We start from the raw sequence: 17,292 nt of genomic DNA on the forward strand, positions 1-17,292 counted from the left end.
GCCACATTTACAGTTCATAGATCTCTAAAAAAAATACATGGGAGACATGGAACTTGTAAAGCTCTAAAAAAAAGCAAAGAAAAAATGGCAATCCTATTGAAGATCACTATGTTTTCTATATAATACATGCCATTGTGAATATGTCAAGATGGTACTAATTTTCTTTGTGTAAGGCATCTCCATAACTTCAGTGATTTTTCTATAGAAAAAATTGAAAGTATATTTCAATAAAATCAGAAAATAGAAAAAAAACATTAAAATGTATTTTGCTTAACCTTATTAAGGCGGCATTCAAAGTATCTGTATTCTCAGAAACCAATTAGAAAATGTGCTATGACTTTCCTAATTAAAATGCCAAATTCATTTTTGGTAATGGCTCCTCAGACAACCAACACCCAAAACCACAAAATGCAGGCAAGGCTTTTCAGTTGATACAAAATAGGAAAATATTTTACTTTCCTTAAATATTAAATATACCTTGTTTTTATTATTTATGCTATGCTAAAGCAAAGCCCCCCCCCCAAGGTTAAATATTTCTCTCTGAAAAGAATTTCACTTTCTTAAACAGGGGTCAAATTTAATGCACTACATGAATATGTATGTGTAACTGAAAAGCAGTGAAGCTTATACTTAAAAACCAAAAGGAAAAACTACCCTCTTTGTCCATATTAAAGTTAGGCCTATCATAAAATTAAATGTATGGCTTATCAAGACAGTAAGTCAATATAAAATTTAATACTGTATATAACTTATGCTAGTACTATTGCAGTTTCAGTAAATTAAAAACAATATGAGAATTTTCAAAATAAGTAAATTTTAGATGAATCAATCCTAATAAAATCAAGTATCCTTGCCGAACAAAAACACCACATAAAAGTTGAACACATTAAATCACAACAAAAGCTGATAAAATCCAAGAGACAGTATTTACTAAATAGTGCAAAAACTTCAAGAATAGGAGTTAAAAGAAAATATAAAAATATATTCAGTGATTATGATAAGTTTTTTTAAGCAAAAGATGAAAAGAACAGGCAAGGTAAAGTAATGACTCTTTGTAAGAAAATTCTCACACTGACTCAAGAATGCTGAAAATATTTCCAAGAAATGATGATGATAAAGGGTCATATTTAACGAAGAATATTAGTACCTTTTTCAAAGCAGAATACTATCCACAAGTTCTTATATCATTTTTGTGATGTGGAAAGATAAATAAGTAAGGAAAGTAAGAATGAGGCCTAAGACCCAAGAGACCTTTCCTCTAGTAATGAGTAAATCACCTAGTCTTTGAAATGAAAATGATAACTTAAATGATCATTAGAGTCCTATCTAGTTCTAAAATCCTGACAGCTAATATTCAAGAAGGTTCTTGGAAAAACTGGATGTTTCTAGAAATGAGGTATGCTAAAAGCACTGGAATGAAAACTAAATTATAGAGGCTAAGTTATATCAATCATGAGGAACATACATACCACTGAATATGAGAAGTATGTACTCCTAAAAGAACACAACACAAATCAGGCAGAATCATCCTATTATGGAATTATTCCATGATCAGTGTCAGTTTCTTTGGTCTCATTCATATTTTTAATACATCATTGATTAAAAGGAGGCATCTTACCTAGAAAATACTCCACAATTTAAAATTATGAGTCATTGAAAATACCCCAATAATTTTATGTGATAAGACTCAGAAACTCTTTCCTTATGTATAAAGAACCTTTAAAGTCTTATTAACCCGGGGGAAAATAAAGCTAATTAAGAATGTACACTAGCTACTGAAGACAGTCAATATCACAAAATACTTCTAATCGTTACAATATTTAGTGTAAACAAAGAATACATCTTAACAGAAGCTATCTACACTCTAATAGTCTAGGTGTCATCAAAGATTATTGCTGAATGAATGTTTCCTTTAATGTTGAAAATTCTTTATCACATTAGTACACATGAATTTAAAGATAGCTATTTAAAATAAGTGGTGCCAAGATAAATAAGTTTACATAAAAAGGAAACTGCTATTCCTGGCCTGATAAAACCAGTAGATATAGAAAAGTGATTTTCAAGAATCAGCTATAATTTTCATAAAAAATACATTACCAGAGTAAATAATTCATCTTCAAATTTAACAGCATTTTGTTTACCATATTCTCATTTTTCTAAGGGCAGCAATACTATTAATGAAGTCCTCCTTGCAATCTATTCTCCTACTTTCGTCTCTCTGATATGGTCTTACACACTCTATAGAGACTGTGATCTCGTGATCTCTGCCATCCTGCTAAATAAGACTATTTCTAAAACTTTAGTTTTAAGCCCTCTACAGTCTTTCATGTAAAATGGTGCTTACAGTAGCAAACACTATTCTGCAAGAAAAACAGTAAACACTATACTACATGAAAGACTTTAACATTTCTTTCTCTTTACTCCTAGCCTCTCTATGTATTCTGTCTCCAAGTGCATGCTGGCCATTTCTACAGTCCAATATTATGTCACAGTAAACATAAAAATAAACTTAAATCACTTTTCCTTCACACTTTCCTATTTCCATTAATATCAATGTTAACAAAATTATATAGGCACAATACTCTCAAAAGATTTATTACATCTATCACTCTCCAGCCCTAATCCTTCTATCAGTCACAAAATACCAAGATATACATATATCTTCCACAAATTTCCTAACACCTACCCACCCCTATAATTTTTCATAATTTCACTAATGACAGTAATTCTGACCCTCAACTACCACTTATCCAATTTCATACCTGAAATACTACTACTGACATTCAAAATATTCTTCTCTTAAGTTTATGGAATATAAATATATTTTACCAAAAGTCGCCACTACGTTAACTATTCTTTAGGCTCACAAGATAGCATGAGGCCATAAACAGTCCACCTCAACTTCATGTTTTTCACTTTATCAAAATCTATTCCAGACAATTCTTTAAAACTGCTCTATGAACATGTATTATTTTTTACTTGGTTATTTATAATATTCCTCTTATTTATAAAATTATCTTTTTTTACTGATTCAATTCTTATTTATCTTTCAAAGCATAACTTCAATTCTTCCTCCTCCACAAAACCTCTGACCAACCCCCTAAGTGATCTCTACATCTTTAGATAAAGCAATTATCTTTTTTTATATGCATGCTACCATTTGAAACTATACCAATATTTTTTGTTTTCAGGTATATTTCTTCTCCCCAATTACACTGCACTCTGGCTAAAAACAAGTACCACATCATACTCTCCCTTATGTTCCCCCTATTTTGTGCTCATGAACAAAACAGAATCAAATATTTGCTAATCAAAACGTCTTCACCTGTGTTTACAGCATACATAGTTTAAATACTTTCCCTTATAACTATTAAATCTTTTAATACCCTTGTGATATCAACTCATAAAGCATGTCAAAGAATAACAACATAGAGGTAATTCCCCAAATATAGTGCAACAAACTAGAGAGACAAACTCACATTCACGGCAACAAATTTTAAGGTATGTCTTTGATATCAAGATATAGATGAGAAAGAGAAAGAATCTAAAGAACCCCAGATACCTGAAAGACAGTAGCAATAACTAAAGTTTATAATCAAAAGACTAAAGGTAATTCCTTACCCAGGAAGGTTGAAACAAAGACTGGAAGCATCAAAGAATCCTTTTAACACAGAGAGTGCTGATATGACATCTTGTTAGGTGATGATAGATAGGTAATGAAATTGATAGAAAGGAAGGAAGAAGAAAGAGAGAGAGAGAGAGATCTTGAAATTTGGATTCACAAAAGAACATGATATGAGATATACCTACTTTAAGCTTTTCGTTCTCCCCTTCCCAGATGCACACAGCTACAATTGGCCAAAAACTTAAAATAGAGGTCACACTGAGAACATGGTAATGTCAGAAGTAAACATGTGCAAAAATTCTGAGTGGTGGATTGGCAGCCTCTGGTTGTTTGTAAACGTTGCAAGGAGAAATTTATTGTTCTGGATTAGTGGACACAGGAACATTTTTTTTTTTTTTACTTTCGAGTAAAAGAAAGGTTAACAATTATAAAAATAAGAAAAAAATTAATTAAATAAATAAAATTGTTATTTGGAACTTACCTATAAAACAACAAAAACAAAGCAAAAATCAAATTCAGTAAAATTGTTTTCTAGCAAAAGGCATATTGTACTCTTCACTTAAAATCAGAACCAGACAAGAGGCAACCAGGAAAGAGTTTTGAACAACATGACAGAAATTGACATGAGAGAGAAATTTATAGGCATAGCTAGAACAATACAGAGAAAGAAAGCAGAAAAGATAAAGCAAAAGCACCAGATACATGAGAAAACTAATAAGGTGGAATCTACAAATCCCACTCCAAACATATTTTATTTACTATTTAATAATCAAATGGCCTAGTACTAAGAAATTTAAGTCTCATTTCGTATCTTTTCAAATAAATTTAATATTCATTTAAATTTGCAGTTAAAACTTAGCTGTACTATGATAATTTAGAGAAAAACAGCTTAAAAACAACTTTGTAAACTTAGAAACATTTATGGTTATATAAACTTCTAAACTTGCTTACCTCTTTCAGGGAATTAAAATATTACAAAAGCTCTTGACTTCAGTTCAGAGATTTTCAGTTCACAGATTTTCAAGTTATTTCTGGGAATAATTTATCTGCCTCTCAGTAATTAACTGGAGTTTAGAGGCTTTAAACTAGAGTTTAGAACAACTCTCGTCAAAATGAAGCTACACTGATGTTTTACCTCCTGCCACCAAACACAAATTCATGAGCTTACTAACTATACCCAAAGAGTTAAAAATATTCTTAATATACACTATCTGCCTTCAATAAAATATCCAAATATACTCTACTTTTGCACTGAACACTCAAGTTATGTAAGGACTGTAGAGCTGAAACATCAGTAATTTACAGTTTTTAAAAGAATGTATGTAAGTTAAGTTTAAGGCCTAGAATTCAGGTTTTTTCAGAAAGAATAAATTTGTCTTATGTTCTTAACATTCTTGACAATATCCTCTTTAGCTTCTTTTTTGGTTCATTAAAGAAAAAGGGTCAACGTTTCTACCTTATATATTATGCTTTTCCAACAAATGTTTTTAAAAGTTTATTTTAGTATTATTTCATTTTTAAAGCTGAGACAGGGGGAGAGGGATTGAAGGAATTATTTTCTATCCCATTTCATACCCTATGTCACTTGTCACATACATCTTACAAAAAACAAAAACAAACCCAACATCTATTCTCCAACTGCTTTTATTATTCAGATCCTTTATCAAGAACAAAGCTAGCAGTGAAAATAATAAAAATAATTCCATCACTTTTTATAGATAATACCACCAGCAAGTTGAGAATCCATTTATAAGATTAGGAAATGAAATAAATTAGGAAATTATGCCAGCATAAAATAAATATTTTTATCTCAATTCTCAATCTCAAACATACTGTTTATAAATTTGGGTGATACTAAAATAAAGTATAAGATTTTAAAAACTGTCATAGCTTGCTGCAGAAAAAAATATCAGAATATTTATCTAAATGATGACTACCAGTGTAATATTAAAATATGAATGGCTCAATATTTTAAATTTATAAAATACATTAATAAACTTGTTAAAATGTAATTATTATATATTTATGTAATACATTTAAAACACACATTTAAAAATTCAACCATTCACCTTTGAAAGGCTTTTTAATGATATAGAATTTTTACTGTTTCTAAAATTTCAAAAAACATTAATTTCTGTAATAGACAAGAAAAATACAATAAAATGCTGATTAATAGAAAATAATTATTTATTACATAATTTCATTACCTTTTACAAGGTGTAAATTTCAAATGGAAAATTCTATTATCATAAAAAGAGGGACCAATATTAAAACAGTATTCTCAAAATATACTTGATGAAAACCTGCGTTTTTATAAGAATTTGTGTATACAATTTTTGTTAAAGGCAGTTTATTGGCTTTTTTAAAATTCATGATTTTTTTAAATAAAATTGTTATTTTATTGATTTGAGAGAGTGAGAGAGAATGAAAACACTGATTGTTGTTTCATTTATTTATGCATTCACTGACTGATTCTTGTGTGTACCCTGACTAGGGATCAAACCCACAACCTTGGCATATCATGATAAACTCTAAACAACTGAATTACCCCAGCCAAGGCTAAAGGCACAATTTACATTCCTTATTTTCTGGATATAGATTTAATGGTCAATTTACTCCTTCCTGTTGTAAGTTTGATTTTAGAACTCACAAAAAATATTACTCTTAATAATATTATATTTTATCTAAACTTACACCATAAGTAGTCTCTCTCTACATAGGGCACAAAAGTATTTACTAATTTGAACCTATGATTACTAGTACAATTTAATGTCAGGGATTGAATTTGTACTGGATCAAACTGTATGGTATTTTAGAGATACCAAAGCTTAATTATTAGCTGCAGAGAGGCAAATAGTTTTAACAACAGCTAAAATTCAACATTCATGATAGCGGACAGTGAACAAAAGGTTCTACTCCTCTCTCAAATTGCTTTTATTTTCTTAATAGCAATGCTGGATGCTTTATCTTCCATCTGCCCATAGATTAAAAAGAAAAAGCAACGAAGAGTAAAGAGCAAAAAAAACTAGGGCACTTAGGTAACTTGAGACAGAAAAAAATCATCAAGCTCAATTATATCTCAAAAGATCTACTCAAAGAGTTAATATCATTATTAAAACGTTTCCCACTGCACACATCACTAACTGGGAGAGTTGGACATTAACTGTGCAGTGTCTAAACACAACTAAAGTTAGCATTAAGAACAGAAAAACATAGGTTTAACTCCCAGGTACCCATATAATAGCTGTATGACCTAGCTGAACCTAGGCAAAGCACTTACCTCCGTAAGTTTCTTTATTTGCAAAACCAGTAATAAAATCTGCTTTGGTTATATTACAAGGTTTTCATGAGACCCAATGAAGTAATATGTAGAAGCATTTTGGAAGCCTTTAAAAATCATCCAAAAAATTAAAGAGTATCTTCATGTTAATGAGATAAAGAGTCGCTCATTTTCTGTTTTGTTAAATGTAGAATATATTTTTAATCCTTTCTAGTTTATGTTTTTCTCACAGTTTGAAGAGTCTATGAATACTCTCCTTCTACCTATTACACAAATTTGTTTCTTCTGCCATTTAAAGGCTTCCCATCTCATTCAAACAGGAGAAATATCCTTATCTAAACCACTTATTAAACAATAATTAATTTTTAAGACAGTAATGTAACTAATCCCTTAGCTAACTTCAAAGTATATACAAAATAATATGGGTGACTTCTACTCCTGATTTTATCACTAATTTGTAATGTTCTAAGAATAAATCACTTCAATCTCAAGGTGCTGAGATTTTTATATCCACTGATAAGATGTAACTAGTGTGACTGATTTGATGAGAAAAATTCACCTTCATAACTTAAAGGTAAAAACAGTATTTAAGTATGTGAAAACTCTGTCTGAACACTCTAATATACCAGTGCCCTTTGAAAATATTAAATTACTAAATAAAGTCACTAATATATATATAGTCCACAAATTGTTTTCTTTTGAAATTATAAAAACAAATTGAGATATGACTCATTTCCTTATTCAACATGTCCCAAAAAGAAGCAAACCAAAAACATAAGGAAAGAAAAGGTGAAGAATTTATTTAAAAAAAAAAACAAAACTCCTCTCTACATATAATCACTAAGGAAATCCATCCATCACTAACAATGTTACCCCAAATAATTAACACTATATTTTTAGAAAATTAAAAATTGACAAATCTTCTTTTTTACCTTATTGTGCACTAAGGCATATTGATAAAGACAGCCACAGTTAATTCCTTTATTAACAAAAATTCTTTTTATCGTCTGCTTATGCCTTCAAATTGTTTTTATTAATGACTTCTTACTACATAGAAGTAACTTTACTATGATCTTCAACCAAGTATGGTATCACATTCATGAAATTTTTTCACAACTACTCTATTTTACAAGACTGCTTTGTGAAACAATTTCGTTTGCAAAATAATTCTGACAACACACTATTAATTGTATTGTTTTATGATTTATTACCAAAGATTTCTATCCTTGATTTTTATTTTTTTTTATTTTATTATTATTATTTTTTAATAATTTATTTGTTTACTTATTTATTTCTAGAGAGAGGGGAAAGGAGAAAGAGAGGGAGAGAAACATCACTGTATGGTTGCCTCTCACTCACACCCCCAACTGGGGACCTGACGTGCAACCTAGTCATGTGCCCTGGCTGGGAATCGAACCAGCAACACTTGTCTCGCAGGCCGACGCTCAATCCGCTGAGCCACAGCAGCCAGGGCTATCCTTGATTTTTAAAATAATCCAAAGATACAAATACAGTAGGGCTTTTATTTTCTTTGTTTAAGGTATCACTAATATACAGGAAGTAGAGTAAAACATGTAACTAAGCAGTAATATTTAAAGACCACTTCAAACAGTGGTTAGAGAGGAAAAGAAACTGCAGAATAACTTGTATGTGATATTAAACCACTGCAATTCAAATACTCAGCAAAATACACTAAAAATCTATATAAGCAGCAAAACAGACGAAAAAGTGCTTAATCCCAAATAAATATATAATCCCTGTAACTTTATAAAAGGCAAGAATGTCTGATTCTTTGGCTTCAATTTTAAAATGGGTGTATTTTAATTAAATTCTGTTGTACTACAGGACTACAGATGAAGTACAATAACACAATATAAATATTTATTTATAATTTCTTCATTTTTCCCAACTTGTCTTAGCTATATTGTATACTCATACTTGTGAGTTTCTCATCAAAATTTCACTGTTAAAACTACTTTTAAAATTAACTTAGTTATCACAAATTTATGTATTGTAATATGCACAATTCTCTTTAAATTTAGCATATAAATTTGTGTGGAATAAGCAACTTTTTGAAACTTAAGTCAAAATAATGTCAGAATATATTCACAAATGGATTTCCTTTGTGATATACAGAGTACCTGAGTAAAGTAGTCCCCAGATCTCTAATAGCTTTGAAGAGACTGATAATTACCATATTAAAATAAGATCGAATTTTGACTCCTCTTGCCAGATCCCATACTATCACATTTCCATCATGACCAGCAGAAAAGAGAACTCTTGGATCAAATGGGTGTGGCTCAAGAACAAATACCTCATCTTCATGACCCTGAAATATTTTTGAAGTAGCAAAGAATTACAAATATTAGAAAAGAAAATTCAATCAAATACCAACATGGAAACATTTTGAGAATCTGAGTTTCAAGAATTATTCAATTATTCAAAATCTTCATATTTTATTAATGTGTAATGATGAAGCTGAGCTAATACCACTCACCAGGGCTTTGTTATCATTTGGTAAAACCTGAGAATACTACTGATGCAGCCCTAACATACTAAAAAACAAGAGGAATCTATATTTCCAAGCCAAACCCATTTAATGCATTTTAAAGTTATTTCCAATCTCTGGAAAAGATGTCTTACCCATCTAGCAAGTTAGAGATTTTAGTTAACATAATGACTTTATTCCTCAATGAAAACATTCCATTCTACAATCAGTTTCACTAATGCCAATTAAAAATTAATCTTTTTTTTCTCACCATCAAGACGTGAATTAGTTGACCGGTGTAAGAATTCCAAACTTTCAGAGTCATGTTATTAACTGCAGTTATAACAGTGTTGTCATGTCGATCCCATGCCACCATAGTTACTTTCATCTTTGTGATTTTATCTTCTATTCCTTGAAGGTTTTGGCTGAAAGTGATGGAGGCAGTATTTGTTTACACTGACACTATTTATTAAAATACAAGTATGATAAAAATTGAAGTGCATTTTCATAAAATTTATATTCATTAACATAACTATCAGTTAACAGTTAAGAATAGTTTGAATAAACATAAGATGATGGCAAAAATCACTGCACTGAGTCAGCAAACCCAGGATTTCTGCACTCCTAAGCCCTTAAAAATGACTGAATAAATATCACTGCTTTAACTCTATCTGGACCCAGGAACTCTGTCGTGCTGCTCTCCATCTTTTACTGTTACTATCATCCCTGCTAACTGGCTTGTTCTCCCATCTGAGACTACTATACACACATGTAAGTAGAAAAAAATGATAAAACATTATGACCAAAGTAACAGTTATAAGCTGTAATATAATTTCTCTTGGCTGAAGAAAACTACTGGATATACCACATTGTCCCTGTGACAGATGGAACATTATAATATGTTTTGCTTTATTAAAAAAAGTGAAACTTATAACTATTCTTACACTACTATCACTGCCTTAACAAAACTGAACTGAAAAAAAAGCATAAATGCAGCAGGTCTTCTTATGTATAGCAAAAATCAATTCACAAACATTGAAGCCCTGCATCTCCAGTAGTACCTCTGGTCATAAAGCAATCATTTTAACATGGACTATGATATATATACTTTTACAAGCTGACAGTCACACCAACCTGTATATAGCGTACATGAAATAATCTATCTAAATGTATGTATTATTTCAAATTTGAACTCTTACCCTGCTGGACGAGTAGTCATATCCAACAAAATGCTCTTCCATTCTCTTCGTTTAAATTGCCAAATACGTGCTGTTCCATCACGACTCCCACTTACAAATCTGCATTAAAAGCAGCCCACCCCCAAAAGAAAAATCACATACTTTACTGCAGTGTACTTTCCAAGAGTTATGTTTTTTAAAATACTCAAAAACACAGCATTCATCTTTACTTAAAACAGCATTCTAGTCCAATTAAAATTACCCTATTGGATAGTCACTGCAAAACTAATAACTTCTGAAACATTATAGGCTTTTACATTTTAATATACACATATTCTAATATGGGTGGCTATGTCTCAAAATAACATTCAAAAAGGTTTCAGGGCCACTATTTACTAACTTAGAAATAGAATCGATATTTTCCAATAGAAAACTACTGACTTTCCTGTCAATATTAACAGCCTTGACTTGTTCTACCTAAAAGTTCTTAAAAATACTTTTCTTTCATTTTAAAACAAGAACATGGGAAAACCAGTTCTGTCTCAAGTATTGCATTGTAATAATTTCCTATCTCTACTAAAAGTTCTCCTTTACTTTGATATGTACAGGAAATACATAGGATGGATAAAAGTCCTTATTATTAAAAGTGGTCAAATAAACATTACAAATAAAACATAAGGATATATGTTTGCATATGAAAGCTATGTTCACTTTTCAGTATAACTGGTCAAGATCTTTCTCTTAACGTGGTCAACTGGTATACAATTCTAATTAAAAGCTGACTACAAAAACTGTCTTAATTTCAAATTTTTACAATTAGAGTTGATTTTAAGAAAAATAATTATTTTACCTGTTACTAGAGTTGGAAAACTGGATACTGTCAACTTTGTCCTGTACATAAACAGATAAAAAAGAGGATCCTGAAAATAATCTCTTAGACTCATTTAAATTGTACTCATCTAATTCATTTTACCAATACTTACAGTATGAAACTCCAATTCTGATATTTTCTCTGGCTGACCTGAGCCAAAAAAATAAACCCTAATAATATGGTCTGTGCTTCCTGTGGCCAGAAACATTCCACCTGAAGAATAACAGCAAACATTTGAAATTAAGTAAAACACAATTTTGAAATCTCTAAAAATTAGATAATGCAATGCAAACAACATTACCACAATATATACTGAATGATTAATACTTTACTCTAAAACTATTTCTATTTATCCTAAGTATAGAATATATCTAACTTAAATTTAATGACGTTTGACTAGGGTGAATTTTTCAATATATACAGAAGGAAAGCTTTGCATTACAAATAATTTCACTAAGTGACTGCATAATTTTATCTTAAAACTAACGGTTATCCTCGCTAGAAAACATGGTTTTTAACTGCTGAAATCCATTTCATGCCCCATATCCCACCTGTTAAAATTCTATCAAACTTTCAAGGCCCAACTCCTTCAGTAAGTTGTCTTCACAAGTTTTGCATTAAAATGAGCCTGCTCTCCTCTGAACTCTCATTAAGACTTTATCTTATAGCACATACATTCTACCTTCCATTACAGTTATTTGTATATTCAATTTAATCTGTCCTTGGACTCAATACTCTCCTACAGTGTTGAAAACAGTGCGCTATATAGTTGCTTTCAGAGTACAGTATTCCCTCACTTATCATGGGTATTACATTCTAGACCTGCCCCCTAACCCCCGCGATAGGTGAAAATCTGCAAAGTAGGAACCTTACATTTATTTTAGTATTTATATATATTTTAAGGCTTTATAAACCCTTCCCACACACTTATAAACCATTCCCAGTCCCTTATTAACCTTTCCCACTCTTAGTAACCTTTTCCACACTTTTATAAACACTACTTATGTTCTTAAACATATTCTACTCTTAAACCTATGTAACTTTAACAACATACGTATACAATACCGCAAAATCCCGTGATACAGTGAGGCTGCGATAAGTGAACTGCGATATAGAGGGGGACTACTGTACTTGGAACACATGTACAGTGCCTAAAATTGGGTTATTACTAGAAGGAAAATTTGTCTTCATGGAAGTAACAGTAGAAACCTAAAAGTTAGAAATTAATATGTTTGGATATTAATATGGCAGAAACACTCAGTCCATGACAGTACTGTAAGTGAAGTCAGGGACCCTAAGGATATCTTTATCACAGAATGCCCCATTTTTATTTCCTGCGCCCTAACAACCTATTTTCTCCACTCTATGAAAGCATTAGCATTTAGTCAACAGCTCTACCACCTCTTTCTCAACTCTAAAACACAGGATTTGTGTCTTTACATACAATGTACATATACTGTGTACACTGAAAGCTTTTGTTCATGGGTTACATTGTCTTTTATCATTTTGCACACAAATTAGTGCAGAGAACTTTCTAGGGTAGAGCTTACCTCAAGCATATAAACTGCCTTTGAAAATACAGGGTGGGGCAAAACCAAGTTTACTGTTTTGAGTATGTGAAATAGTTTATTATTATATTACTATTTATTAATTATTGCAGAATTTACCATACAAACAAGTATAAACCTTTTTTTTGCTCCACCCTGTGTAATATCCAGGAAAAGAGAAAGATTCTAATGTGCAACTTTAAGTGGAAAATTAGGGAGAAAAAAATCTTACCAGCACTAAAAGAAGAGCAGATCATTTGAACTCCAGGCCGAGGGCGCTCTGTAAATTTTGCAGGTCTTGGACTACAACACAAAAGATAAATAATTAGAAATATCCCAAAGGTTAACACCAACACCAGAAATCGCTATTAAAAAAAATAATCACAGAAGGACAGAATTAAATAAGAAGCAGCAGATGGCTCCCTTCCTAAAAACAAGTTTGAAATCATTACGTCATGAATCAGATCTTGTAGAAACTCTAGGTACAGATTTTGTAGAAGTTTCATCAAACATAACAATCTACAGATAAAGCAATCCCAAAGCCACTTGTCACACCTAATCAAATTGAACAGCTTCTCAATTTTTGATATAGTATAATACTAATGCAAAAATACAGATAAGTCATTTTTAAACATGAACACAAAAGCAAAATAGGAGCTGCCTCTGTGGCATATGTATACCACCAATAACTAAGTCTTTCAGTATCAAATATTAATTAGACGTCTCCCCTTGTTCATCATCTAATGTGACAAAAATGTCTTATAAGACTCCAAAAACTAAGAATTCTACATTTATCCTAGTAAAAATCTGAAGATTATTCAACTCATATCAACTACCACATTCATTCAAAATAGTGACTGACAGAAAATAGGTCATACTCAACTATATTTACATTAATTGTGTAACTGTGTTAAGATTATATATCTCATATGAATACTATTAATATTTTGTTTAATGTTATAATCAACCATATTAAGAAAAAAATTACAGATTTTACATACCAGCTCCAATACATATATATAGTATGACATATTTGTAATGCTCTAATACTGTGATTACATTTAAAGCTCTATTTAATACACATTTTGACCTAGTTTTTCTCAAATCAGTAGAAAATTTCAATAATAGAGCCTCTGACCTCAACCAGTGTGTACTGTACAACTTTCACAATTCATAGTGTTCTGATACAGAGCAGTTTCAGTTTTATGATCATTTAGGGGGAAAAAAGTTCTGATCATTTTTATATTCTGAACAATAATACTTTCTTATTGATACAGAATAGAACAAAACGTAGTTGTTAAATTTTTAAAATAAACTTGTAAGTACATTTTTTAATTGACATTTTAAACTACCTTTCCTAATATCCAGAGGCTCTCATACAGCATGACACAATTTAGAGAAGCTGAATATTTATTAAAAAATTCTTAAAATCTAAATTTACCAGAGTAAAATTAAAGAATTTGTAACAAGTAAATTAATCTGAAATTATAAAGAAAAATAATGTGCTAGTTTACTTAATATCTTATGGATCATAACTCTACATTTTTGTTAATTTTTTGGCACAATCATTCATGTAAGTAACAAAGAACAGTTTAGTTGGAATTCATAACCAGAATATTCAAATAATTATAAAGATTGCCATTTTAAATGGGCTTTAATTTCTTTAAGGGAAAAAACAGATAAGCTGGTACAAATAATTTATTTCCAAGTGCGTATTTGAGAAACTATTTTAAAGCAGACCTTGGACGCAGACAGAGTTCAATTCCCAGCTCTGCCACTTATTCAGGTGTATGATCTTAGGCAAGTTAACATTTCTGTACTTCAGGCTCCTCAAATGTAAAATGGTGGTAAAAACAATATCTCAGAGTTACTGAGATAATTAAATGAATGTAATCCATACAAAGTGCTTAGTACTGTGCCAAGTACACACAACAAATACTAGTATTATTAGTATTTTAATTAGATTCAACCAATTCTACATACTCCAACAATAAATAACTGCTATTTAGTTTGGAACAATGGTTAAGAGTGGATTCTGACAGTATACTGCCAGTATCCACCCCTTTGTCCTAAAGATAATAATATACCTTCTTCATAGAGTTGTTTTAAAGATTAATGAGATAATAAATGTAAAGTACTTGGTACTAGCTTGGCAGACTAAGCGCTTAATGAAAATTGGATATTATTATGATTATGTGCTTATTTTAGGATTCCAATTCTCTCCTTACTTCTAATTTACATACGCTTGGACAACTTCCTCCTACTCATAAGAGATTTCTTCAGCCAGCTTCCAAGTCACCCAGCCATTCAGATTACTCACCTAAGGAGCAGCATCTTTACTAGAGTGAGTTGTTACCATACACATTAACCTTATATAATAAACTGAATTTTATCAAGAGATTTGGTTTTCCAGAACAGGTTTCATTTAGTGATCAAGCTGATTTAATGCAGAGAGGGTTGCTGAAGTCTCTTATACAAAACTATATTATATCTCAATACAATTTTTGCCTTTGATTAGTAATTAAAGCCTCTATGACAAAATTAGGTAATTTAAGTCCTGCCAAATTTTTTAGCAGTTATCTACTATGTGTAAAACAGAAAAAAAAAATAGGTATCCTTATATTTAAGAAAGAATTACTCTTATTTTTATGACTGACTCTAGATTAAAAGTTTTCAAAAAACAATTATAACAAATAGAAAAGAATACTACTTATAAACAACTAGAAAATCTTGGTATGTCCAAAACAGGAAATCACTAAGCAAAGTATGGAACAACAACTCCACGGAATATAACATAATGCAGCTATGGAAATTATTATAAATGGCTATGATAAATTGTTAAGGAAAAAACAGAAAATTCTATATATTTCCCCACTTATGTCTAAGTATTTTTAATTATGTGAAAAATTAGTGAGTTCATGGGTAAGTCTACAGAAAGATTCTGAAAAAAATCATTTATATGGAATTACTCACTTCTCAAGTATACAGATATGTATTACCATACTTAGCAGTGTAATCGTCAAGAGGCATAGTTTAATTTTATAAAACCATTTTTATTCCTATTCTAATTTTAAGATTGCTAATCACTTTTTCTTCTCTGCAAGAACAACACAGAAAAAGACAAAGATATCCCAATCAGGTCCATAAGAAGGTAAAAATACACAAAGGAAAACAGTAATTAAATTGCTATTTTCCCTATTTAAGTAAAATGTTTCAACTTTTATCTAAATGTTTTCATAAAGCCTTTAATATTCTAAATATTAAGAATACAACGAAAGTGAAATGAATTTGCTTTCTCCAAAGAACCATGTCGTTGATCACAATCCTTTTTTGTTACTCAAGCTGCCATGGTCCACTAATGCCCTTCCATAGGAGACACTCTCCAGAATGTTCATTTAAACACTACTGTTTTAAAGAACACCGACTTACACCAATTATTTATTACAGAACTCAGTTTGTGTTGATAATTTATAAACAGAAGAGACAATTACTGAAGTAAATAAATTTCCCAATCTGAATGACTTTCTATTCTGAGAGCACAGAGATGGCCATTTCAACACTGTAGAAACACTGGATGAGCTACCTCCCCATTCAGACTGTCTATGGGGTCAACAGAACACTTCCTGTCTCCACTACTTGAGAGGTGTCATGGCGTAGACATGACAGAACCAAGGGGCAAGGAAGTGTCCTAGTCCTGGCCTTGCCAATTTTTAAAATTGTTTCAACTATGGGAAAGCCATTTAACCTTTATTTGCCTCAGTGTGCTCAGATCAAAAGTAAATATTGTCCACCCTACTTATTTTGATAAACCAAGATAATTTAAGTGAAAACACAAATGCAAAACCTCCAAGGGGAAGGCTACATCTACCTATCTTAATGTAGGTTAGTGAAAATTTAATGATTCTCTTTTCCTATGTTTCCTTAGATCTACAATAAAATCTAAAGTTTACAGATGCAGTAGGAGAAATAATTACAACTATTCTGAAGAAAATCTTAGGAACTATAAGACTATGTTTTCAGCATCAGAAGGAGCTATTCAGATAAAACTATGCAGCATACAGAAACAAGTGGTAATAAGACAGGTATATTCTGAAGGAAAGAGCCAGCTAGGGCTAGGATAAAGGTAAGAGAAAAAAAGAAATATGTTAGCATGAGAAAACTTTCTTTGAAGCAAGAAAAAGTGCAAAAATGAAGAGCCAAATGAGTTTTTGTTATTTACTCAAGGAGAAAAAGTAAATTCATTTCTATTGTTGATTACAACTTTTGTTTAACTTCAACCATTTAAACACATTCATGCTTTTAA

At 30.9% G+C, this 17,292-nt stretch overlaps 1 protein-coding gene across 1 annotated transcript in view; it reads right to left on the minus strand.

Moving 5' to 3' along the window:
- Positions 1–17,292, minus strand: part of PHIP (PHIP subunit of CUL4-Ring ligase complex) — a 135,957-nt gene that overhangs the window by 65,294 nt on the left and 53,371 nt on the right. Inside the window, exons 10-15 of the mRNA XM_090282685.1 lie at positions 13,222–13,292; positions 11,555–11,655; positions 11,422–11,462; positions 10,593–10,691; positions 9,665–9,818; positions 9,100–9,234 (exon numbers count right to left, since the gene is read on the minus strand). Of these exons, the coding sequence (XP_090138811.1) occupies positions 9,100–9,234; positions 9,665–9,818; positions 10,593–10,691; positions 11,422–11,462; positions 11,555–11,655; positions 13,222–13,292 (601 nt within the window). The remainder of the gene's footprint in view (positions 1–9,099; positions 9,235–9,664; positions 9,819–10,592; positions 10,692–11,421; positions 11,463–11,554; positions 11,656–13,221; positions 13,293–17,292) is intronic.

This window comes from Furipterus horrens, unplaced genomic scaffold (assembly GCF_987537825.1).
Source record: "Furipterus horrens unplaced genomic scaffold, mFurHor1.1.pri manual_scaffold_6, whole genome shotgun sequence".
Classification (NCBI taxonomy): Eukaryota; Metazoa; Chordata; class Mammalia; order Chiroptera; family Furipteridae; genus Furipterus; species Furipterus horrens.